General features: G+C 40.5%; 1 protein-coding gene across 1 annotated transcript in view; it reads right to left on the reverse strand.

Moving 5' to 3' along the window:
- sptlc2a (serine palmitoyltransferase, long chain base subunit 2a) overlaps positions 1 to 25,683 on the reverse strand; it is a 67,663-nt gene that overhangs the window by 36,507 nt on the left and 5,473 nt on the right. Inside the window, exons 2-6 of the mRNA XM_060933716.1 lie at positions 15,126 to 15,320; positions 13,959 to 14,113; positions 12,952 to 13,100; positions 12,630 to 12,754; positions 8,260 to 8,353 (exon numbers count right to left, since the gene is read on the reverse strand). Coding sequence (XP_060789699.1) covers positions 8,260 to 8,353; positions 12,630 to 12,754; positions 12,952 to 13,100; positions 13,959 to 14,113; positions 15,126 to 15,320 — 718 coding nt within the window. The remainder of the gene's footprint in view (positions 1 to 8,259; positions 8,354 to 12,629; positions 12,755 to 12,951; positions 13,101 to 13,958; positions 14,114 to 15,125; positions 15,321 to 25,683) is intronic.

A 25,683-nucleotide genomic window follows, 5' to 3' on the forward strand; every position in this document is an offset into this window, starting at 1 on the left:
ATAATTTTTCCCGTTCTGATGTTTGACGTGAAAATTAACTGAAGCTCTTGATTTGTATCTGCAGGATTTGATGCGTTGCTCCGCTGTCAAGGGATCGGCCGATTAGAGAACTGCATCAACCAGCAGGTGGATAGATGTTCCTAATAAAGTGGCCGGTAAGTGTATAAAAACCGCACTGGATGTGTGTGGGGGGTTTGAGACTTTTGCGCAGTACTCCAGCGTGTCGGCTTGTATCGGGAGACGTTTCTCCAAATGTAACGAGTCTCCAGTTTCAACATTTACACTTTGCGGTTTCACTGTAGCATGACAAGTTGCGTTCCAGAGTTTACAGACAGAAAAACAGTTATTCCACGAAATCGAGTCGTACATGAGCGGATCGCTGACGAGGCGCTATAAGCCATGTACGACAAGACTGAGTGGAATAACTTTTCTATCCACATTCACTGGATTTTGAGAAAAGGAGCATTTTTATTTTTTTTTGCAAATTTGATAAGTTAATAAATAAAAACTTTATACAAAATGTCCAACAAAATCATTTCCACTTAGAATGTAAACAAGCCGGTGAAACAACAGCAGCAATTTGTGAAAAGTGCCGCAATAATTCGGGGGGAGGGGGTCCCCTTACCAAATACTTTTATTCCATATTTTCTTGCTTTTTCTTGTTTTTTTTTTTTGTCGTTTTGTTTTCGTGTAGTTTTTATTTTATCCTCGGTTGGTACAGCAACACGCTCCGCCGTTGTTTTCTCTACTCACGGTACATTAGCTGATATCCTAGTAGTAGAGTAGCCAGTCAGAGCATGCGATTGCTCATATCCAGTGAACATGGATATAGTAACTGTTTATAGCTCCGAAAGCATCAGTGATAACAGGAACAGTTCAACATAACACTAACTATAAACAGATAATAGTGCAATGTGTCATTCGTTAATCAATGAAAACTCTGAAACTTGACAAATATTGCTGTAACTCCACTCCTTGATTATTTTCCTAGGACTGCGCTACACAGTGTTTTATTCCTTACAAGCAACTTGCCAGTTTTATCACACCTGGATCTGCACCCTTTCACAAAGGACTAAAGGCCAATTTATGCTGACAACCCAGTCCTCGCAGATGGCGTCGCAGATAGCGTCTGCATAGCCCCCCCACCTTCGCAGATGCTCTGCGCGCACCTCCCAAAAATTGTGACCACCGCAGAAGCCTCGCAGACAGCGTCGCAGACAAGAAGGCTCTGATTGGTCCACTCTACATCCGCTGTACACGCACTTCCGTTTCCCTACTTTCCCGGCTTGGTTTGTTTTCACGACCGGCATTTTTAAAAACACGAGCAAAGATGGAGCAGCACGAAGAGCGGTTGATCGAGGAAGTACGTACATCTATACGACTCCAGTTCTAGTCATTATAAGTAACCGGAGGATAAACACTCCACTAACCACACCCACCAACTACTCCTAGCGATTTCGCGACTTCGCGCCCCCTTGCGTTGTGGCAGTGAATAACATCACGCATGCCTATTACTCCCCGCTCAACGATAAATTACAACTGTCTGCGAAAGCCTTGTCGCAAGAGCATGCAGAGGCCTTTACAGCTATTCAAGCCGAAAAAAAGGAGGCACTTTTATTGCATCGGAGGTTTACATGGTGATAAGATAGCGGACAGTCACCCATAATTAGTACAGAAGAGCTCCTGTTGGGTAGTTAAAATATCAGTCCAGTCCCAAATACACACTCCTGACCTTCACACCAAATAAACACAGCGCTGTGAATCATCATCACAACATGAGCAGCTTTAGAGTCAATAAACTGACTTGAAACCAGGAGACTGAAGGGACTTAAACAGAAATATCATTATGCACACTGCCTATTACACATTCCCCTCAAGTCTTTCATTAATTTAGAGGCCCAGTTAAAATTCACCAGCGCTACTGTGCAAATTGACAGTTTAAGGGTTTCATTTCCAGTAATGTGGTGAACAAATTGTGACGGGGGTGACTTTTCAAGTGACAAAACTCCTATTTGAGGCCTGTAACGGTTTCTTCAGAGACAGACGCGTTAAGGTCAAGCTGAAGAGACTCCAGCAACTTTATCTAGAAAGACGCCCTAGCCGGAGCCGTCCTGAAATAATAAACACGGCTGAACGACATCATTATTAAATTGGGTGGATGTTCTTTTGTGAACTTTGGAGCTCGTCCAAGGAAATTATCTGTAGGCTGAGTGTCTATTGGCAAGAGCAGGGAGTCAGGTAGGTGTGTGTATGTGTGAGAGATAAAATACACAGCAGAAATAAATAATTAACTCGAATGCACAGGTACATTTAAAAAAAAAAAAAAAGTCAGTGGAGGAAAATTTTTATTTTGACCTTCAGCATGCAACAGGAAGCCGTGAAACTTTCTACAGCTTCATTTAATCCTTTTTCTGGAGACTCTTGCTCAAACAGGAAGCAAAACAACAAGTTGCGGTTCATTTTCCACTAAACTGAGACTCTAAAGGTCAGGGCAATCGTAAAAGTGGCAGTTTCAGTATTAATAATGGCACCTTCGCATAGCATAAGTTAAAAATGGCACATTAATGAACATGGTTTTAAACTATTCCTGTTTGGTTAATGGGCTGCAACAAATTTCCTGATGAAAGGGCTCACTAAAGGGAAAAAAAACACGTTTGATCAACAACAACCTACAGGATAAAGACATGAAACTGATTTTCATTCTTTAAGATCGTTTGTGAAAATTGTGTGGATTAAACTGTTAAGATGCAACACACAAGAAATCTTAGTAAGGTCGTACGACATACGATCAGAAAATAAAAATACTTCTATTCAATAGTGCCGAGCTTACCTCAGCTCAGCTGTCCCCCCGACTAGGGGTAGTACATCAATATAATAATTTTTACTAGTTGCCCAAGTCACCGTTTCCGTAATTAAAGCAATTCACTATATTGAGGCAGTTTTATGAGTGCAGTTAAATGCTAATAAATAACACACCATGTTAAACTGAACTTCACTGAACCATACACCGGCTACAAATTACATTTCAATGCTTTATAAGCTGCACAGTTAACAATAAAAGTAAATATTTAAAAAAAAAAAACCCGCAGCATCATATTACATACAGGGGCATGCAAAAGTTTGGGCACCCTTGCTGAAAGTGTCCGTTACTGTGAATAGTTAAGTGAGCAGATGATGAACTGATCACCAAAAGGCATAAAGGTAAAGACGAGACATTTCTTTTCAGCGTTTTCTGCAGGATTTGTGTATTTTTGTTTTGTACAATTGGAGTGAAAAAAGAAAAGGAACACCATGCAAAAGTCTGGGCACCCCAAAACATCTGAGTTCTCAGGTAACTTTTACCAAGGTTCCAGACCTTAATTAGCTTATTGAGCTGCGGCTTGTTCAAATTCTTTGTTAGGAAAGGTCAGATGATGCAGATTTCAAAGCTGTATAAATTCTCTGACTCCTCAAACTTGTCCCTAAAAATCAAACAGCCATGGGATCCTCTAAGCAACTCCGTTGCATTCTGAATAATAAAATAATTGACGCTCACAAAGCAGGAGAAGGCTACAAGAACATAGCAAAGTGTTTTCAGGTAGATGTTTCCTCAGATTGTAATGTTATTAAGAAATGGCAGTTAACAGAAACAGTGGAGATCAAGGTGAGGTCTGGAAGATGAAGAAAACTTTCTGAAAGAACTGCTCGTTGGATTGCTAGAAAGGCAAATAAAAACCCCTGTTTGACTGCAAAAGACCTTCAGAAAGATTTAGCAGACCCTGGAGTGGTGGTGCACTGTTCTACTATGCAGCGACACCTGAACAAATATGACCTTCATGGGAGAGTCATCAGAAGAAAACCGTTCCTGCGTCCTAGCCGCAAAATTCAGCGTCTGAAGTTTGCAAAATGAACATCTAAATAAGCCTGACGCATTTTGGAAACAAGTCTTGTGGACTGATGAAATCAAAATTAGAACTTTTTGGCCACAATGTACAAAGGTATGGTTGGGGGGGGGGGGGGGGGGGGGGTGTTAAATTCCAGGAAAAGAACACTTCTCCGACTCTGAAGCATGGGTGTGGATCGATCATGCTTTGGGGTTGTGTTGCAGCCAGTGGCACAGGGCACATTTCATTGGTCATAAAAAGCGTTTACAAGCTGTGATACTTGCCAAAGGAGGTGTTACTAGGTACTACAGTGCCTTGCAAAAGTATTCATACCCCTTGAACTTTTTCACATTTTTCCACCTTACAACCACGAACTTAAAAGTTGTTTTTTGAGATTTTATGTGATAGACCAACACAGAGTAGCACATAATTGTGAAGTGAAACGAAAATGATAAATGGTCTTCAAAATTTGAAACAAAAATCTGAAAAATGTGATGTGCATTAGTATTCAGCCCCCCTGCGTCAATGCTTTGTAGAGCCACCTTTTACTGCAATTACAGCTGCAAGTCTTTTGTGGTATGTGTCTACCAGCTTTGCACATCTAGACACTGAAATTTTTGCCCCTTCTTCTTTGCAAAATAGCTCAAGCTCAGCCAGATTGGATGGAGAGCATCTGTGAACAGCAATTTTCAAGTCTTGCCACAGATGCTCAATGGGATTTAGGTCTGGACTTTGACTGGGCCATTCTAACACATGAATATTCTTTGATCTAAACCATTCCATTGTAGCTCTGGCTGTATGTTTAGGGTCATTGTCTTGCTGGAAGGTGAATCTCCTTCCCAGTCTCAAGTCTTTTGCAGCCTCCAACAGGTTTTCTTCCAGGATTGCCCTGTATTTAGCTCCATCCATCTTCCCATCAACTCTGGCCAGCTTCCCTGTCCCTGCTGAAGAAAAGCATCCCCATAGCATGATGCTGCCACCACCATGTTTCACAGTGGGGATGCTGTGTGCAGGGTGATGAGCAGTGTTAGTTTTCCACCACACATAGCGCTTTGCATTTAGGCCAAAAAGTTCAACTTTGGTCTCATCTGACCAAAGCACCTTCTTCCACATGTTTGCTGTATCCCCTACATGGCTTCTTATGCCTGTCTTTCAACAATGGCTTTCTTCTTGCCACTCTTCCAAAAAGGCCAGATTTGTGGAGTGTACGACTTATAGTTGTCCTGTGCACAGATTCTCCCACCTGAGCTGTGGATTTCTGCAGCTCCTCCAGAGTGATCATGGGCCTCTTGGCTGCTTCTCTGACCAGTGCTCTCCTTGCTTGCTCTGTCAGTTTAGGTGGACGGCCATGTCTTGGTAGGTTTGCAGTTGTGCCATACTTTTTCCATTTTTGAATGATGGATTGAACAGTGCTTCTTGAGATGTTCAGAGCTTGGGATATTTTTTTATAACCTAACCCTGCTTTAAATTTCTCCAGAACTTTATCCCTGACCTGTCTGGTGAGTTCTTTGGTCTTCATGATGCTGTTTGTTCTTCAGTGTTCTCTAACAAACCACTGAGGCCTTCACAGAACAAGTGTATTTATGCTGAGAGTAAATTACACATAGTAGGACTCTATTAACTAATTAGATGACTTCTGAAGGTAACTGATTGCACTGTATTTAGAGGTATTGTATTTGTATTTAGAGGTATCAGAGTACAGGGGGCTGAATACTAATGCACACCACATTTTTCAGATTTTTATTTGTTTAAAATTTTGAAGACCATTTATCATTTTCGTTTCACTTCAAAATTATGTGCTACTCTGTGTTGGTCTATCACATAAAATCTCAATAAAAAACTTTTAAGTTCGTGGTTGTAAGGTGGAAAAATGTGAAAAAGTTCAAGGGGTATGAATACTTTTGCAAGGCACTGTAACCATGCAGGGTGCCCAAACTTTTGCTTCAGGCCCTTTTCCTGTCATTTTGAAAATATAAAAGATGAAAATAAAAAATGTTTTGCTTAAAATATAAAGGGAATGAGTCATCTTTAACTTTATGCCTTCTGGAGATCATTTCATCTTCAACTTGCTTAACTGTTCACAGTAACAGCAATTTTGACTAGGGGTGCCCAAACTTTTGCATACCACCGTATATATAAAATTCAACAAAATTATTTATATATTGCTATAATTGTCAAAGTGGCATATTTACCATGTACTAGTTCCGTATCCAGACTTCAGAGGTACTCGAAAATATCAATTTAAAAAAAAAAAAAAAAAAAGGGTGTCTTCAGTATGGGTATAGGTAGACCTAGGACCAGTAGAGGCTTTTTTTTCTGAAGCATATTTTCAGCTTGTGTGTTCAGGCACTGTGGGATGGGATCAGCTAGATCAGTTAGCTTAATAATGTTAGTGATCAGTTTTTAAAATGATTAACACTAACAATTGCAGAGTGTACATTTCACTGTCTACTTTGCAATAAACCCTTAAACTGATATTTAATACTGTCCCAGTCCATTCCAGTATAATATTATTGTAGGCCATGTATTGAACGCCTCTAATGACAACAGGACTTAATTGCGGCGGACTTTGTGGTTTGGCTGCCAAACTACATGCTGATTGAGCTACCAGTTAGATTTCTTTATTTTTGTTAACGTTTTACCAGAATTATATTTATCAAATTAGATGCCAAGATGGTCAGACTTAATAACTTGAAAAATTAGCTCCACACTAAGAAACCCTGATGTCGGCCATGTTGGTGGACATACAAATGCGGGATCAAGCGACATTCCAGACAAACAGTTACGCGTGCACAACTCTGTTTTTCCACTGCTTTAAGCGTTCTTTTAACTCTGCCATATCTTTGTACTGTAGATGATTGTGGTCACAACAGTACTTGTGACTGCGGTACGGTCTGATTACTTAGAATTCCGTCTGTGATTCGAAAAGAGGACGAGGAAACTCAGGCTTAGCATGGAGAAGGGACAAGCACGGCTGAACAACATCGGCAGGGCTGATCCAACAGAGGCTAAAACTTAAAAAAAAAAAAAAATCCCACCCAGCTCATGTTCGCAGTAATCATTTAATCTCCGGTGAGATTCAAAAGCTCCCAATCATGGAAGAATTTTGTGTTGCTAGAATTTTGCTATAAAATGAGCGTTGTTGTGGTTCACTCAAGTTGTTATAATTTTAACACGTCCATTACCATTTCGCTTCTAGGAGCGCCAGCAAAATTATAAAATAGAAACAATCCAGACTGGGCACCCACTCAGAATATGGGCTACGTTTCATCCAAGGTCAGACTTGATTCTTCGGCAGCCAAACCAGATAGAACACAATATCTGGGTACTCGATGGTCAGTAGAAGCATCTTATCTTAAGAAAAGACTGACTTTAAATAATATAGGTCAAAAAAAAAAAAAAAAAGACAAAAAAAAAAATAAAATAAATAAATAAATAAATAAAAGACAGGTTATAAGTGATGGAAAAAAAAAAACTCCTGTTTTCATGGATCATTCCAGATCAGTGATCCAGATCAGCACCAAAAGTCATAGCAACGTAATTCAGCACAGAGGGATTCTTTATGTGAAATCTGGTTGAAAACTGAGGGAGAAAGTATCCTAAAAACATGAGGAGAATAATGATCTTGAGTGAGTAACAATTTGCGCTGGCGCTACTAGCACAAATTAACCATAGATTCTGAAACAGAGTATGCGCAGCAAGGAAGCTCATATCAGTCAAAAAGAGCTCTTGCTATAGCTCCATGACCGGGCTTTTCTTGGACTAAAAAGTGCAGCGTGTACAGCAACATCCGGGAGGTTAACACCACGACCAGCTCTGGCTTAAATGGCGTCTGAAATCATGACAGGATTCACTGGTCCACAGTCCAACGATTTTATTTCACTTTAACGGACAGCAGAAGTGGGATTAAAAATCAGTCCCGTCAGGCCTCGGCATTTCAGAAAAAGAAAATCAAACAAAAGTCAACTAAAATAAGACAAAAGACTTTTCCCAGCATGATCTCTCAATGTTTTGCTTTGTGATGTGGTCCACATAACCAGTTGGCAACAACAGAGATCGTAGCCCCACCCACTGCTCAGAACCATTCATTGTTCTTGGTATCAAGTTTCAACATGGGGGTGTGGGGGGCATGGGGGGGAATTCAAAAAAAAAAAAAAGTTTGCAATATGGCAGAAAGTGCAGGACTGTCACAACGGGGCACAATCACAGCAGGGATGAGCAACAGGACTGCTTTGTAGGCTGGAAGGTTGTGTGCGAAACTCATTTTAACTCAAATTATGGCACTAGTGCATGCATGCGAGTGTGTGATTCACTGAACTAACCGGAAAAGCAGTTTGTGATTTTCATTTCTTTCGATATTCACAGGAAATGGAATAAAACATTTGCATCTACTCACTGTTGTGCTTGAAAACTCGGATGGTGGATCCAGATAAGCGCGCTCCCAAAACTAGAGAGGCGTGGTTCAGTTCGTCGCTCAGAATCAGACACCCCTGCACACACACACACGGAAACAATGTCAGAGGAGGGTCAGTACATACGGCTCAGATGACACCACAGACTGGTTTGTGTGGTCAAAGGCTCATGGGAGGTTAAACAGCCATCATGATGCTCTTTCCTAAAAGTCAGTTTCAGTTTGCAGTAGAGAATCTGTTCGTCCTCATAATTGCACAACAAATCATTCAGCTTTGCAACAAGAGGAACTAAACAAGACGGTGTGTGTCAACGTGTGTAAGTGTAGTAAGAAAAAGGGAAGTTGGGGAATTTCATTGAATTGCAAAACACGCTCATGTTTCGTACGGCTGTGCTTGTGTTCTTAAACGTAGTAGATGGTGATTTCTAGGCACTTTTTCCAGTTCCATGAAAAGCATGTCGAATGCATAATTAATAAATTTCACAAGGCATGAATATTCAAAATTCTAGGGTTTATAAATATTCATTAGCAGACAAATGAACAGGAATATGCAAATGTTCATTTCCTTAAACATGTATTAGATTCCTAAAAAGGTTTAAACAAGATCAACTGCTCACTTACATACCACCACCCCCCCTCGCTTATATCAGAATGCAAGCAACTGAAGGAATAGGGCACTTATTATGAATGTTGACTTGAAGAAATAATTAACCCTGAAACGAGTAAAGAGCAGTGTTCTCACCAGGGATTTCAAATAGCATCCTAGTAAATGGTCATTTTGAAATGGTGTCAAAATCCACCCTGTGCGTTTCATAAAACACATTCAATCGGAAGTCGATGTGCGACAGACCTGAAAACAGTATACATGGTATAGAACCCCAAGCTGAAGCTCGGTACCAAATATCAAGCAGCTGTGATTTGTAGTTGCTGAGAAAAACGTTATGAAAATTTTGTAAATCCACGCCATGTTTCATAAATGCATTCAGTCAGTAAACAGGAAGTCGATGTGCGACAGACCTGAAAACGGTATACACGGTATAGAACCCCAAGCTGAAGCTTGGTACCAAATATCAAGTAGCTGCGATTTGTAGTTGCTGGGGGGGGGGGGGGGGGGGGGGAATTATGAAAGTGTAGATTTACAAAATTTTCATAACATTTTTCTCAGCAACTACAAATCACAGCTGCTTGATATTTGGTACCAAGCTTCAGCTTGTGGTTCTATACTGTTTTCAGGTCTGTCACACATTGACTTCCTGTTTACTGACTGAATGTATTTACAAAACATAGCGGAGATTTACAAAATTATGTTCCGTAAATGCATTCAGTCGGTAAACAAGATGTGTGACAGACCTAAAAACGGTATTGAGGTTTTTCACCTGACGTCACAGGGTCACGTGACGCCCTGGTGTCCGCCATTTTGAAGGTCAAGCTAGCTAATGTCAACAACAGTAGCTAGTATGTTACTGTAGCAATGTTTACGTTCAGTCATTTGGATGACTGTTAAAACCTTTCAGTCTCAAGTTTTTCCTTTACTGGATTTACTAGTTTACTGTAATTATGATCCGGCAGCTATTTACACTGGATCCAGTGTAAATAGCTGCCCGAGTGCGCTAGCTCCCAGCCTGCCCGAGTGCGCTAGCTCCCAGCCTGCCCGAGCGCGCTAGCTCCGGCAAGCTCGGACGTCGGCTCCAGCAGCTATTTACACCGGATCCGGTGTAAATAGCTGCCGGATCATAATTACAGTAAACTAGTAAATACAGTAAAGGAAAAACTTGAGACTGAAAGGTTTTAACAGTCATCCAAATGACTGAACGTAAACATTGCTACAGTAACATACCAGCTACTGTTGTTGACATTAGCTAGTGCTAACAGCTAGCTGCTAGTACACTGCTACAACACAGACACCGACCCTAATAATACAGTTCTTGGTCATTGCCTGGTAACAGCAAATTTATAACGGGCCATGTCTCAGACTAAGAAGTTATTTCAATGACATTTAATAACATTTTGTTTATCCTGAGGACCGAAAGTAAATGAAAATGTGAACAAACCTTAGCCGTAATAAGATGGCGACCACCGGCTCCAGGGACGACCCGCTGATGTAGGCATGTTACCCAGCCTGACACAAAATATTTGTAGGCATCCAAACTCTTATACGCTTTCAGATCAATACCTGTGTATGGCGATGGGTTTTTAACGACATAGGTATACAGATCATGTGGGCCGAAGTCAGGTAAAGACGAGGGCTTCGCGTACTTCCGTACGTCAGTGAACAATCCTGGTGGAAGCAGGCAAACGTCGTTCTCTAAGCCTGCTAACCTCAATTTTTGCAAATACCTCTCCCTCTGCTCGCCCTGTAAATGCCCTACGTCGCTGGATAGTGAAGGTGTTTTCTGCATCTCGCTCCTTTTTCTTTTACGTTTTTTGTTTGTCGCCTTCCTCGCATTCAAACCGATTCGAGCCGTGACGTCCAAAATGGCAGCATCACATGACTTGGTCACGTGGGTGAAAAACCTCAATAGAACTGCAAGCTGAAGTTTGGTACCAAGCGGCTATGATGTGGTTGCTGAGACAAATGGTGTTTGACGGAAGGAAATACGGATGGACGGCGGTAAATCAGTATAACACCGCCCCCTGCGTTTTTAAAATGAGGAAACGCATTATTAACATACCCATGATTAAACTAAAATGAGGGAATGATTAAAAACATACAGGAAGTACAGGAAACCCCTCCAGTATCGCCAATTTAAAGCAATTAAAAACCATCATACCACAGTTCTAAGAACATTTCACAATTTCTGTCTTGTCCATGTGAAAGCACATAGTTAAGGGTTTTTAATGCCACATTACAGCATGTGCTGGCAGGTGAGCGAGACCCGCCCAGGAAAACACCCACCAGGTTGATTTGCTGGTCTGAGAAAAATAGAAAGGCATGACGAGGAACGAGAGATGTTCAGGGAGAAGCCTGGAGTGAAAAACAACGATTTGGATATCAGAGGAGGGGGAAGAAGTAGTTAATTTGACTTGAAAATAAACTTTAGCAAGGAACCCCCCTCCCCCCAACATCTTCGCTTCAGTAGCTGACAGGTTGGAACTTTCTGTTGTGCAGATATTCTTGAAGTTCTCCGTAATGACCTTTGTATGCTGGCTCAACATTAGGTCGATAACATGTACAAATTCTCTCTGGTCAATATTGAGCAAAGACGAGAACCTGCTCCAGAAGGCTCTGAGAAATTCCATCATGAAAAATTTAGAGTAAAACACGTAAATTTTCCAACTTGAGTTGGCAGTTGGAAAGGCAATAAATTGAGGCCGATCTCAAAACTGATCTTCACCCAGATAGAACAATAAAAATCCTGGTATATCTTATTTCTCGTGAGGTAAAGTGTGAATTCTAGTCGCAGGGCTGCATCTCATTACAGGTGAAATTTTTGCATCTGAAGCCTTGCTTAGATAAGAACGCGTTACATTCACAGAAAAGTGGCCCATATCGCCATTCAGGCATCTCTATAGAAAATAACTCCATTTGGTTCAATTTTGTTTGTTGGAAACAATAAAAATAAACTTTACCCTGTAATACACAGCATCTATTTAAAAAAAAAACCATTCACTGGATATGAGCAATCGTGCACTCTGATTGGCTACTCTACAACTAGTATATCAGCTCATATACCATGAGTAGAGAAAAACAAAATGGTGGAATGTGTTGCTGAACCAACCGAGGATGAAATAAAAGCTACTCAAAAACAAAACCCCCAAAAATACCAAAACATGGAATGAAAGTAAGACCACAAGAACTTTTCCCCCCAAGAACTATAGCATTTTTCACTAATTGCTGCTTTAATTTTGCCAGTTTGTTTCCAATCTTCAAGTATTAAAATGTGCTGAATTTTTTTTTTTTAGATTGGTTCAAAAGCTCAAAGTTGTTTAAAAAAAAAAAAAATTACAGAACTGAAATGTTCGGGGTGGGGGGGACCACGAAAAAAAAGTCAATTTGTGCAGCCATCAATAGGTGAAGAACTCCATGCAAGTGGAAATGATCAGACGTTTTGTATAAAGTTTTTATTTATCGAATTTGCAAAAATATAAAAATGCTCCGTTTCTCAAAATCCAGTGAATGTGGATAGAATAAAACAGTTATTCCACTCAATCTCTTCATATGCGTCTTATAGCACCTGGTCGGCTATCAGCTCATGTACGACTCGATCTCGTGGAATAACGTAAATAAATTTATATAAAAATCAGATTATGTTGTCAAATATCTAAATTCAGAAGGGCAACTTTAAGATAAGTTCACACTCCAGAAGTCCATTAATTTGTAAAAATGTGATTTCAGACAGATGTAAACTCTGCACCTTCCCAGTCAGGGCTGGAATGTTCATAGAGTTGGTTGCGAAACCCATCCCAAATGCCATGGCCGACTCCACGCCCAGGAACCTCGCTACCAGCTTCTCCAATTCCTCATGTCTGTCCAGGTTACCTAAACAAAAACAGGGTGCAGTCAGCCAAGACAAACTTCAAGGTCACTTCCTGCAGTATAAACATTACAGGATGTGTGTGGGTTTCCCCCCCCCCTCTGAGAACTAGCAGCCCACAGCAGCACCTTTAAAAAGCAAATCACTTCAGTAATTATTTATCTGCACACCATGAATTGTATTGTGATGAATATAAACACACCCATCTCCTGCCTGGTGCTGCTCACGCCAACGCCGTATTTCAGAGTGACCTCTGCTGCTGCGTCGGCACACGAGCCCGTGTTCTCGGCAAAGCCCAGGTAATTATACGAGCCCATGTTGATCACGTCTTTCACCACTCGGCCTGTGTAGCTGCGAGAGAAAACCCCGGTGTTCTGAAAATCAGCATGTACACACGCATTGCTCCAGCAACGTCTGAGTTTTCTGTGCTGTGTGCATGAAGCAACAAACCAAGAGGTGAAAGCTGCCCTGAGCTGGCTCTGTATTTGCTCTGATTTATGTCGCCTCTTATCGCGAAGGCTGAAACAGAATCGACCTTTTGAGACTAAACATGTAGCACCATGTTAGTAAGCTTGAAAGGTGCGATTTGTAAATTTAAAAGAACATCAGAATACTTGCATACACTATATATGATGATATGCACGTTTCCAAAACAGTGCTGCATTAAATTTAGGTCATAAAAAAATTCCACAATTAAATTTAAACCATAAAAAGGTAAAGATTCAATACAAAACTTTATCCAATCAGCTGCTTCCTATCAGAGTTTAGCCGTAGTCATAAATAAATAAATTTATTTTTACAAAATAGTGTCATGACCTCCACAATATCTCAATTACATGATATAATTCAATCAACATCGCTTCCATTTTAAAGATTCTGTGCAAAACCTTGGCATTTGAATCAGTTTGCAAATGCTGCAATAATTTCAAAAACAAGTCACATGATCCACATTAATAATCAATTGACCATAATCAATATTTCCATGTCATCATATTCCCCAGCTCTAATCTGGACCTGTAACAATTCAGTTCCATCATAAGCCATGAACAACAATTCGAGTTTATATTTTTCTGGCCCAGAAATTAGCCCCTCCCCCGATAAAAATACAGTTTGTTATTGTTTTCAGTACAATTCAAGCAAGGGAGGAAAAAAAGAAAAAAAAACGCAAATTCCTTCTTTGGCTTGAATCCAGGGGTCAGCGCTGCTCACCTGAAGGTCCAGTTGTAGTCATGGGACACTCGCTCTACCAGGTCCATCTTGTCCCCGGGAACGCTGCAGATGGGTCTGTTCCAGCTGTCCCGGATCCTCATATATAAATTTCGGGTGTAGAAATTCTCAAAGTCTTGATAAAGTGGGACAAAATCCTTGAAAATGGAGGGGGGAAAAAAATAAAATCAGTATTTTGCACACCATCTGTGCACGTTCCTGCTCTCAGATGAACTGATAACTGCAACAGGCAGGTCAATAAATATCATGATTAAATTCGTACCTTAAATTGTGCTATAAATTCATGACCGTGCACGAGGATGATTTAAGCGAGTGTAGGAGTTACACCAGAAGAAAAACACGAAGATTTAAACCGGGTGTCACCAACCAGAGGACCGCGGTCCAGAGCCGAACCTGGAGAAGTATTTCAGAGGACCGAACCGAGGATGTGAAAAACACTGTAGTCGAGGTCATTGTTCAGCAACTCCAGCTTTCAAAACATGAACCAGCTGAGCGATTCAAATTATGTGTGCATTGATGCAAATTACTTAGCTGAAGGTAACCAGAAACTAGCTGGATCACTCGAGAGCATTTTTTTTTTTTTAATTTAAAAAAAAAAAAATTAAAAAAAAAAAACTTCGCAGATTTCATTTTTTTTTTTTAGGCTGCAGATTGGCAAATCCGATGATGGGACTTGTTTATGCCATCATATTTAAAAAAAATAAATAAATAAATAAATAAAAACCTCATCTGTGGCACTAGGTCAACTAGAAGTAACGTAGCATCACAAACAATGTTTTTTTTAATCGTCTAGTTTTATATGTCAATATAAAAATCACTGATCTAAGGAAAGGAAGGAATTTGATCTAACTGGACCTTTACACCTGTAGGAGTGAAAACCACCAACTGCAGCTTGAAACATACACTTAAATATACTGTATAGATAAGATATAAAAACTGATCAAAGTGATTCAAATGAAACCCTTGAATGAAAAATTGACCTGCAGTACATTTTTACATTTGCAACTAGAAATTTAATTTTACAATTTCTCATTTGACAATATTCTATAACAATTATACAATAATAAGTCTACTGTACAAGTACAGAAATACTGCATCAAGGATACGGATTTTGTTTCCGTGACATGAATTTCGTATTAGCGAGTTTACCTTTTGCTCCTCTCTTTCTCTGGCGATGTGGCATTTTTCGATCTTCCACTGGCGGAGGAAGTCTCTCAGGTAGCCGAAGATGGTGAGGATGCCGTAGCCCATGTACGTGAGCACAGCCACCAGCATCGGGGTCTCTTCAAAAGACTCGATGAACGGCTTGCTGTAGAAGCCTCCATTACACTCGCTTGGGTGAAGCTGAGTCAGAAATCAAAGAGATCCATATAGAGTTTCAATTCCCAAAAAGACTCAAAGAAAAAAATTTATTCGTTTAGCAAAAAGACTTGCCAAGCCCTGCAAAGACTCACAGAGCAAAAAGATAATTTTAAAAAATTGCTTAGCAAAAAGACGCACTGGGGGGGTGGGGGGTGGGGGGTGGGGGTCCGATTAGAACAAACACTTGCTTATCAACAAGATTCACCTCGCAAAAAATTCACATAGTAGAAAGACTTGCACCGTAACGATCTTTCTATATAAACTAAGAAAGCCTTGGTGTGGACGTATCCCATAGTTACTGCAAACAAAATCATTTTAAAAATTAAGATGCAAATCTTAAAGGAGAACTGAAGTCATTTTTAAAACTTGCTTTAGTTCTTAATTAACCTGTGATTCAATTGCGTTTTCAGTTTTAGTAACCTTATATCGTGACTCGTCTTGGCAACTAATTGCAATTAAATATTAAATTTATTGGCCGTTCTGTTTTTTAGCCGTGTTGAATTTAGCTCGTTTGGTCCATGGCAGGCGTCGCTTATCCACGCGATCTTCACGAGACTTGTAAACGTGAAGTGTCAGCCAGCTGTCAGTGCCGCCATTTTGAAAACTGTTTTCCAAACGAAGTATTGCACAAAAACGAGTTTAAATGATGATTACTGCCTACTTTTTTTCAAACTTTCCTGATTGCTATCAAAACAAACAAAACTTCCGTCTCGATTACGTCAGCATTCGAAAAAGAGGGCGCACGTGTCTTGACAACGTTGGCAGATGTCGGTCGCCTTGATTTCCGCTGTACGTTTTACTTCCGTCCTACGATGTCTCGCACAGGTCTCAGCGAATCTTGTTTTCGGCTGTTGCTTTGACATATGGACTGATATTACAGAGCGTATTTCAAACACTCATAACTTGCTATAGCAGCGACAAAATAGCAGTCCTATATTTAATAAAATGAGAAATAGAATTTTGATAAATTTACCTTCAGTTCCCCTTTAAGACAGGTCTCCATTACGGGTCAGATATCCTCGCAGGCGCTTTCACTGAACTTAACCTATGGCCTTTGTTGTTATTCCTGACCTTCACTCTAAGAGCTCCTGTGAAACTTTGACAGGAAATAAAAACACTAATTCCTCTAAACCAGCGTACTTTTAACACAAGAGGAAGTGGCTGAATCCATGTTTAAAGTTGTGTTTCTTACAATCTAAAATATACTCATTTTACACGATAGCTTTTGTATGCGTGTTGAATATCAAGATACTAATGCCGCTTTTCCACTACAAACGCGGCTGAGCTGTGCCGTGCTGAGTCGGGCTGAGTCGAGCTGAGCGGGGCTGTTGGAGTTGCGTTTCGACTACAACCGCGCTGAACCGTGCTGGCTGGAAGTGGGTGGACACATTGGGTGGAGTTAGCGAAAGTGGGTGGACGTCACGTGATGTCGTTAAGCAGCGCAAACAGTGACATCAGCGACCTTTTAAGCGGTAGTCTCACAACCCGGATAGTAAACAATAAACATGGAGTCGTTAGTGTTGCTGGTCTTGGTGCTGTGGCTTGTTGTCACCGACAACGCCAACAGATACTGGCAAGAGCGTATAGATGAGGCGAGGCGCATAAGGCTTCAGAAATTCTCGTAATTCTTCTTCCGGGTTTGCGGTGTTTACAGATCCCAGCGCGCTCGCGGGGCGTGTGTGGGCATGTGAGGACACTCCTCCTCACCAATCAGTGCACAGGGGAGTGTCTGCTCACGCCCCCAGCCTCACTCGGCACGGTTTGGCTCGCTTCAGCCCCACTCCAAAACCGTGCGAGTTTTAGGGGCTGAGCAGGGCTGAAGCGAGCCGAGTCGTGCTGTTCTTTGGTAGTCGAAACGGGAGCCGTGTCGGGCTGAAGTGAGCTGAAAAAGGGTAGTGGAAAAGGGCCATATGATTAGTAGAAATGAAATAGGGTCGCAGTAAAGTTGCTCTCTGCACTCAGGGTTCATTTCTTTAAAGTCTCCGTCACTAACATGGTATTATTAGAACCTGTTGCCAACATGGAGGTCCTACTCATCCAGCCAGATGCTTAGCTTTTGCGCTTGAATACACACACACTAGTGTGAAACTGGAGTGTTGGGTCATAGGCCCAAAACAATAGCACACTTTCCAGCATTTGCATTAAGCCAGTAATTTAAAGCCACATGTCTTAAAGGAACACAATCTTCGTCGTCATGTCTAACGAAAATACCAAGCAGCACGGAAAAACACGCTGATGGATTAGCTGCACAGATTTCGATCATTTACAATGACGAGTGGCTTGAGCATGTAGAGTACGCACATACAGTATCACCAAAAATATTACAACTATTAAAAGTCTGTTAAATGATTAAGTGAATTAATAAACAGTCAAATTTTCTAAAAATTACACCACCTGAAAATGAATCGTCCCTTGGGCCCAAAAAAAAATAAATAAATGAATAAAAAAGGTTTTATAGCAATGAACTATAAACCCCTTTGCAGTAAACGTCATTCATACGCAAGAGGAAATTGCGCGCGCAGCCTGGACTCAAAAAAGACTCTGCGACGGTAGAGACAAGAAATATTTGGAAGAAATGCCTACCGTATTTTTCGGACTATAAGTCGCACTTTTTTTCATGATTCGGCTGGCCATGCGACTTATACTCTGGTGCGACGTATATATGTTTTTTTTGTTTTTTTTTTCACCGCGGAATAACTGGAGCTGATGCCGAGTCTAACGACAGCCACGCAGAAGAAGAGGAAACGGCGCTTCATCTGCCGCTGGAGGCAGAGTTGTTCAGAAGCGACACCGAGGATGAGGAATTCAATGGATTTGCTGATTTGGAGTGAAATCGTCAGCTTGATAAACTTGATTGGCCTGTGTTTTATTATTAATGATAGGCCTATAGTTATTTAAATAAGTTATGTAGTGATTTTAGGCAGTGCTTAATTTGTGAAGTGGGAGGTCCCAGAACGCAGGAGGTGGGTGGGTCCGGCGACTCAAAAAAAAAAAAAAAAAAAAAGGCGGGGGATGGTTTACTATAACTTTACGCACATGCGCTTATTGTGTGTAAAATAATAATAATAATAATAATAATAATAGACATTATGATCTTAGAAAACGCTTTAGTGACAAACAGTTACAGACAGTAATATGTTGTGATATTATATTATAAAATATTAATTTTTATTAGTCTATATATTAAATTATATATTACATTTATCTTCTAAAATAACACTGTACTCATCACAGCCGGTTTATTTCACCATTGGAGATCAGATCACACAAGACATGAGTTAAATGACTCATTTTAAGGATTTAAGTAGGGGATTTAAAAGCGGTTGTTTTTTTTTCACTAGACAGTTGTTTTTACTACCGTACCTGTCTTTGGAGATGATATACCTATAGCCTACTTGACCTCTGATTTGATGAAATAAAATTCGACAAAAATGAAGAATGACTCTCCTCGATGATGACTACAGCTTTAATAACACAGATGAAAGAGCCATGGGGCGATAATAAGCCCTACCGGTAAAAATATTCTAAACGCAAACTGATTAATGCATCAGTAATAGGCTACTAATATTAGTTATAATAATAATATAGGCTATTAGTAATAACGATAGTGATAGTATTAAAGATAGTAGTAGATATTTAAAATAATCAGACTAGGCTACTTACAGGGCAAAGGGCGCGTTATCACTGCTCAGCTGTTCGTTTATTAAATAAACAATGCAGTCGCGCAGTAACCACGCGCCGCTTATCAGACAGAATCACAGATTCTATGGATAGAATAACCCTTCAAAAAAAGTGCGACTTATAGTCCGGTGCGACGTATATATGTTTTTTTCGTCTTCATAATGCATTTTTTGGCTGATGCGACTTAAACTCCGGAGCGACGTATAGTCCGGAAAATACGGTAGTTGTTGTGTTGTCAGGTGTCAGAATCGTAGCAGTGATGGGGTTAAAATGTACAGAATTCCAGCAGGATCTCACCCATTCCAAAAAAAAAAAAAAAAAAACCGCCGACGTCTATGGCTACAAGCCATCAAACGTGTAGACTGGGATGAAAGCACCATCAAAAATGCGCGGGTTTGCAGCGCCCACTTCATCACAGGTAAGATCAGGCTATTTATTAAATCTTTCTTTTTTATTCTTCCTAGTCTTCGTTTATTGATGTAGCAAAATACTTTGGTAACGTTTGTCTGATTAGCTGGGTCATAGTTACACAATGTAATGAATATTGTTAGCATGTTAACTTAGCTTTGCATGCAATTTTGTTTGTCGGAGAGCTCTCGCTTGACTCAAGCAGTCCAGATTTTGTGCCATCATTATTTGTGTATGCCGAAAATCACAATTTTAAAAGCAAGGATGGAAAGGTAATAGTTAGATGCGACCAAACTCTTCCACGTTTTTCCTGTTTACATAGGTTTATATGACCAGTGACATGAAACAAAGTTCAGTTACACAAATTGAAACGTGGCGATTTTCTATGCTATGGAAAGTCCGCACTATAATAACAGGCGTAGTAACACCTTCTGCGCACTTCAACAGCGCATTGATACCTTCACTCCTGTTTTCCCCCTCTCCCCCGCCCCCGACTTCTGTCAATACACAGCCAATGTGACTGGAAACATCAGTGCTGTGGTCAGTAATAGTCAGAGGTTAGTCGAGGGGCGGGGAGAGAAAAAAAAACAGGAGAGAAGGTATCAATGCGCTGTCGAAGCGCGCAGAAGGTGTTAGTACGCCTGTCATTATAGTGCGGACTTTCCATAGCATAGAAAATCGCCACATTTCAATTTGTGTAACTGAACTTTGTTTCATGTCACTGGTCATATAAACCTATGTAAACAGGAAAAACGTGGAAGAGTTTGGTCGCATCTAACTACAGCCCCAAAAAATACCATTGGCCATGCTGAGCCTAGCTACATTGCTAACAGGAGTGACAGCGCGTCTGACTGACTGGGAGGTCGCGCAAAGCTCGGAGAGGTACAGATCAGCTCGTCTCAATTCAGAGAACAACATTTTTCATTATGGAAGTACGGTGGACTGTTCCTTTAAAACTATAATGAATTTCCTGGTTACCCAGTTATACTTGGTGACTCTATAGGACACAGTGATAGAAGTGAGTTATTTATAAATCACATTGTTATCACCCAAATGAGGATGGGTTCCGTTTTGGGTCTGGTTCCTCTCGAGGTTTCTTCCTCATGTCCTCAGAGGGAGTTTCCTCGACACCGTCGCCACAGACTTGCTCATTGGGGATAAAATTAGCTCGTGTTTAAAGCCTTTAATTTTCTGCAAAGCTGCTTCGCAACAACGTCTACTGTTAAAAGCGCTATAAAAATAAACTTGACCTATGAATTTACTAGCTCTGACAGGAATGTGATTAACAAAGTTTATCAAAAAGCAGGTATAGTTATGATAAAAATCATTAAAGCATAATGATTTAATTTTTCAATAAAACTAAGAATAAACAAACTGTCCAGTGTCCCATTATGGTACGTCTTATTGTTCTAACCCATTACCTGATCTGCAGTTTTAAGAGTTAGACTCACCCAAATTCAAAACTTCTGGAGGAAATAAAGTTAAACCTTGAGTAATCCAGTAAAACTTAGTACAAGTTAATTTAAAGAAATGAAACTGGAAGAGGGGGGAAAAAAGGGGCCAAAAAAGGGTGACAATCACATCATGAATGAAAAACCATAAGAGTTCGGCACGGTCGTAAAATTCCCGAGAAATATTTAACAAGAATTGTGATTGTTAATGTAAACCATACAAAAGAAAAATACAATAAAAAGTCCGAATGAAATAAGGATTCACCAAATATTTATTTTACTGAGGTATTTGATCGCCATTTCTCCGATTTCAATGAATTCAGAGTCTAATAACCGATAAATTAGATATTACAATGTGATTATTTTTACACACACACAGTACTCAGCTTCCCTGGAATTTCATAAACAATAACACGGCTGGATCACTGAGGGGATGGAACTAGTTTTGTTGGAACTTTGATGTAATTCTCGAATAATTACTATAAAATAGGGATTTTTAACAAATATTTCACTTTGTTTCGTTGGACAGGCAGATACAGATTTGACTTTTCTGGACCAAACATTTGGTTGTCCCGGACAGTTGGACTACCATTAAGGTCGAGCCGTGGGTAATGTTCATGAGTCCACCATCAGAAGAACACTGAACGCCTAAACAATAGTGTACATTTCAGAGTCACGAAGAGAACATTACTGCTCTCTAAAGAGCATTGCTGCTCATCTACAACTTGCGAAAGATCACATGGACAAGCCAGAAGGCTATTGGGAGAAGGGGAAAAAAAAGGAAAAAAAAAAAAGTTTAATAATTATGGACTGAGGAGACCAAAATACAACTCTTTGGTTTAAAATAAATAACATTATACGTCTCGAAAAAGGAAAATACTGCATTCCAGCATCAAAACCTCATCTGTGAAACATGGTGGTGGTAGTAGTGTAATGGTTTGGGCTTGTTTTGCTGCATCTGGGCCACAACAGCTTGCCATTACTGATAATAGAGCAATTCCAGCGTTATGGACGTGACACTTGAACTCAAAATGGCAGCAAATGACCCAGTGCATGTTTTATTGTCTCCCAGTATTTAAACAGGTGTTGCATATTTTAAGGCTGTACCATACTGGAGAAGTGATAGAACAAGAACAATTCCCATAGTACATCTAGGGCATGCCAGAAAATGCCAATAAAAGATGCGTTATGGATGTGACAGAAAAAGTATCACTTTTCTTGGGTGACTGTACATTTTTATCAAACTCTGTGAAATTGTAAACCTAATGTCGAAATGGAGATATCCATTTGATAGAGGGGTCCAAGGTGAATATTAAAAAATCTTTGTTTAAAATATTTTGTATTTCATGCAGAGTTTCGGAAGGAAAAGTCAGCGTTATGGATGTGACAAAATTCCGTTATGGATGTGACAAATACAATGAATTCTGAATTATCCCAGTGAATTCTAAGGGAAAATATCAGGACATCTGTCCGTGAACTGAATCTCAACAGAAAATGGGTCATGCAGCAAGACAACAATCCTAAAGCATACACGCTGTTCTACTAAAGAACAGTTAAAAGAACATAAAAGTTAATGTTTTGGAATGGCCAAGTCAAAGTCCTGACCTCAATCCAATAGAAATGTGAATCAACATCCCAGAGCTAAATCAGTTCTGTACAGAAGAACAGGATAAAATTCCTCCAAGTCGACGTGCAGGATCATCTGATCACCCGTTACTGCAAATGCTTAGTTGCGGTAAATGTGACCAAAAGCAAGGTTCACATACTTTTGCCACACAGACACACAATACTGATCATTTTCCTTAATAAATAGCCAATCAAGTGTAATTTTTGTCTCATTTGGTCGTCTTTATCTCCTTTTAAGACTTGTGAAAATCTCATGTTTTGGGTTATATTTATGCAGAAATATAGAAAATTCTAAAAGGTTCACAAACTTTCAAGCACTACTATCTACCAAAGTCGTCCCGATTGGGGAAATTCTTCCAGTTAAATTTAAAAAAACTTGACAGTTTTTTTTTTAAATTCATCCAATACTGTACTGCTATCCTCCCCAGTTAGTGTATTTATTATTCAGTGAACAGGTTATAAATATTCATTGCCCAGAGTAATAATTGTCTGGGATATTTTATGTCTTGTATACGCACTTCCTAGAGTATTTATTGCTCTGTGGACCCATTATACTGCACATTTATCATCATGAGTATCCATTGTGGGGCTACACAGTGGTGTAGTGGTTAGCACTGTCGCCTCACAGCAAAAAGGTCCGGGTTCGAGCCCAGTGGCCGGCGAGGGCCTTTCTGTGTGGAGTTTGCATGTTCTCCCCGTGTCCGCGTGGGTTTCCTCCGGGTGCTCCGGTTTCCCCCACAGTCCAAAGACATGCAGGTTAGGTTAACTGGTGACTAAATTGAGCGTAGGTGTGAATGTGAGTGTGAATGGTTGTCTGTGTCTATGTGTCAGCCCTGTGATGACCTGGCGACTTGTCCAGGGTGTACCCCGCCTTTCGCCCGTAGTCAGCTGGGATAGGCTCCAGCTTGCCTGCGACCCTGTAGAACAGGATAAAGCGGCTAGAGATGAGAATCCATTGTCCTGTGTACATCACTGCATTTATTGTTATGAGAAAGTATACTTATATTGCTCTTTGCATTTACATCACGAAGGACAGGCTTGTAAAACTTGTGTCCAGGACGCCGATTCAAGTCCGACTCGTGCCCTAAAGTTAAGGACTCGTGACTTGACTTGGACTTTAGCACTGATGACTCAAACTTGGACTCGTAAACTGGAAATGAGGACTCGGATTTTTTCTTTATTTTTTGCAACATCTGGCATAAGATATTTATATCTACATTCATTTTTATACTAATTTTGTGCAAGAGATGCACATTCACCTGTTCATACGTCACGTTCAGGAACAAACTAACGTTAATGGCGTTAAAATGCCTGGAGAGACGCCCCTAGGATTGGCCGCTTTGCTTATACAGACTTCTCGTGCAGTGGGGGGGAATGCACTGCTATGTGTTCCATAATGTAGCGCCTCCGATTTTCCGCGATCGCGGAAAACGGACGGAAATCACGGAAATTGGGGTCAGAAACGGAATCTACGGAGCCCCTCTGGTGACATGGGTGAAAAAAAAAATCCGTGGCCACAAGTTAATAACGCGTGGGAACGAGATCCTATTCCGTGACCACAAGCGTGGGGACGAGATGATTGGGTGGCCACAAATTAATAACACGTGGCCACAAGATGATTCAAGTTCCAGCCTGATGGGATGTCCAGTTTTTGAGCGGCCGTCAACTATGCAATAAATACAGGATTTATCCTGTATGATGAAATCTATAACTTCCCCGAGGTCAGCATATTGTCTACGTTTGAGCCCGTGCTTTTTGAGCAGCCGAATGAAGTGTCTCTTGCTCAGAATTACTCTGTGTCTAACTGCAAGTGATTTAAGGATATCATAATTCTTGCCTAGATTAAAATAAAACGAAATCAGATCAAACTTGTCCATATTTGCGGCTGAAACTACTGATGCCAGAAAGTCCGCAGTCTCAGTGATGAAATGACTAACACTTCTCGTGGCCACGAGTTATTAATTCATGGCCACCTAATAATCACCTCGTTCCCACGCATTAAACAAGTCGTGGCCACGGAATAGGATCTCGTTCCCACGCGTTAACGCGTGGCCACGGAATATTTTCAAGCACAAAGGAACTCCTAATGCTGTATTATAATGCTGATATTGAAGGCAGATTTTGAACAGTCAGATTTCCATTAGTAGTTTGCACCAAGGCTTTTCAGTTTAACATTATATAATAGCAACTGATTATTTTCATGATTTAATGGTTTATGTTCTTAAATAAGAAGTTATGTTCCGAAGAATGATTTTCTATATAAAGGAGTTTGAAGACGTGTGCATTATTAAATGAATAATTTACAGGCAAAATGTAAATTAAACTAATAGAGTTAACTGTTAAATAATTTGAATCATTTAAAGTATATATTAAATGGACACTGTCACACACACTGTTAGACCTGTCGTTGCACTGAAAACACTGTAAGCATAACAATGAATAAAAGTTTGAAAAACATGGATAAAATGATAACAGATTGTTTTATTTAAAATGTACATGTATAAAGAGTAAGGATAACCATAAAAGTATTAATATACAATATAAAGTTTAAGAAAATAGCAGGAGCCAGTCAACAATCAAGTTAACAGCACTAATTAACTAGTCTGGCTAACGCGACTTCAAAGCTCTGCGAGCATTTGGTCTGGCAAAGATATTAAGCCCAACCGTTTCCCAAAGTGCGTGGTTGACCCGCCTCCCTGAAATGCCTCAGTTTGCTACTGGTCGAAGCCAGAAAAGGCTGTGACGAAGCTTAAACCAATCACGTCACTCTTTCCTCTGACGTATGCGACGCGACGGGGCTAACTGGTAGATTAAACTCTTACCGAAGCCGGTCGGGAGCAAGGCGAAAACGTCCTTCCTTTCAATAAATACCTCCAGGGCTGCTCTTGGCTCCGTTTTCAATGAGAACTTGCTCCATGTTCGTGATGTTTCTAGTGAATGAAGCGCTTCCGGCATAGATTCTGTAAACAACCTATGGCTTCCGGTCGCAGTTCTACTACGTCACTGCCTTGAATACGCCTCTACCCAGGGCCGTTGGAGATGCTCAAAGTTGATTGGCTCCCGATTTTTCGGGAGCTTGGAAGAGCTGTAGATAGCTTGCCTGGCCAGACTAAGCTCGCAACAGGCCCTCGTGTTGCGTCACGCTTAGGATGGGCGGGCCCAGGCTACTAATTAACTAC

Source organism: Neoarius graeffei, chromosome 11 (genome assembly GCF_027579695.1).
Source record: "Neoarius graeffei isolate fNeoGra1 chromosome 11, fNeoGra1.pri, whole genome shotgun sequence".
NCBI classification, from domain to species: Eukaryota; Metazoa; Chordata; class Actinopteri; order Siluriformes; family Ariidae; genus Neoarius; species Neoarius graeffei.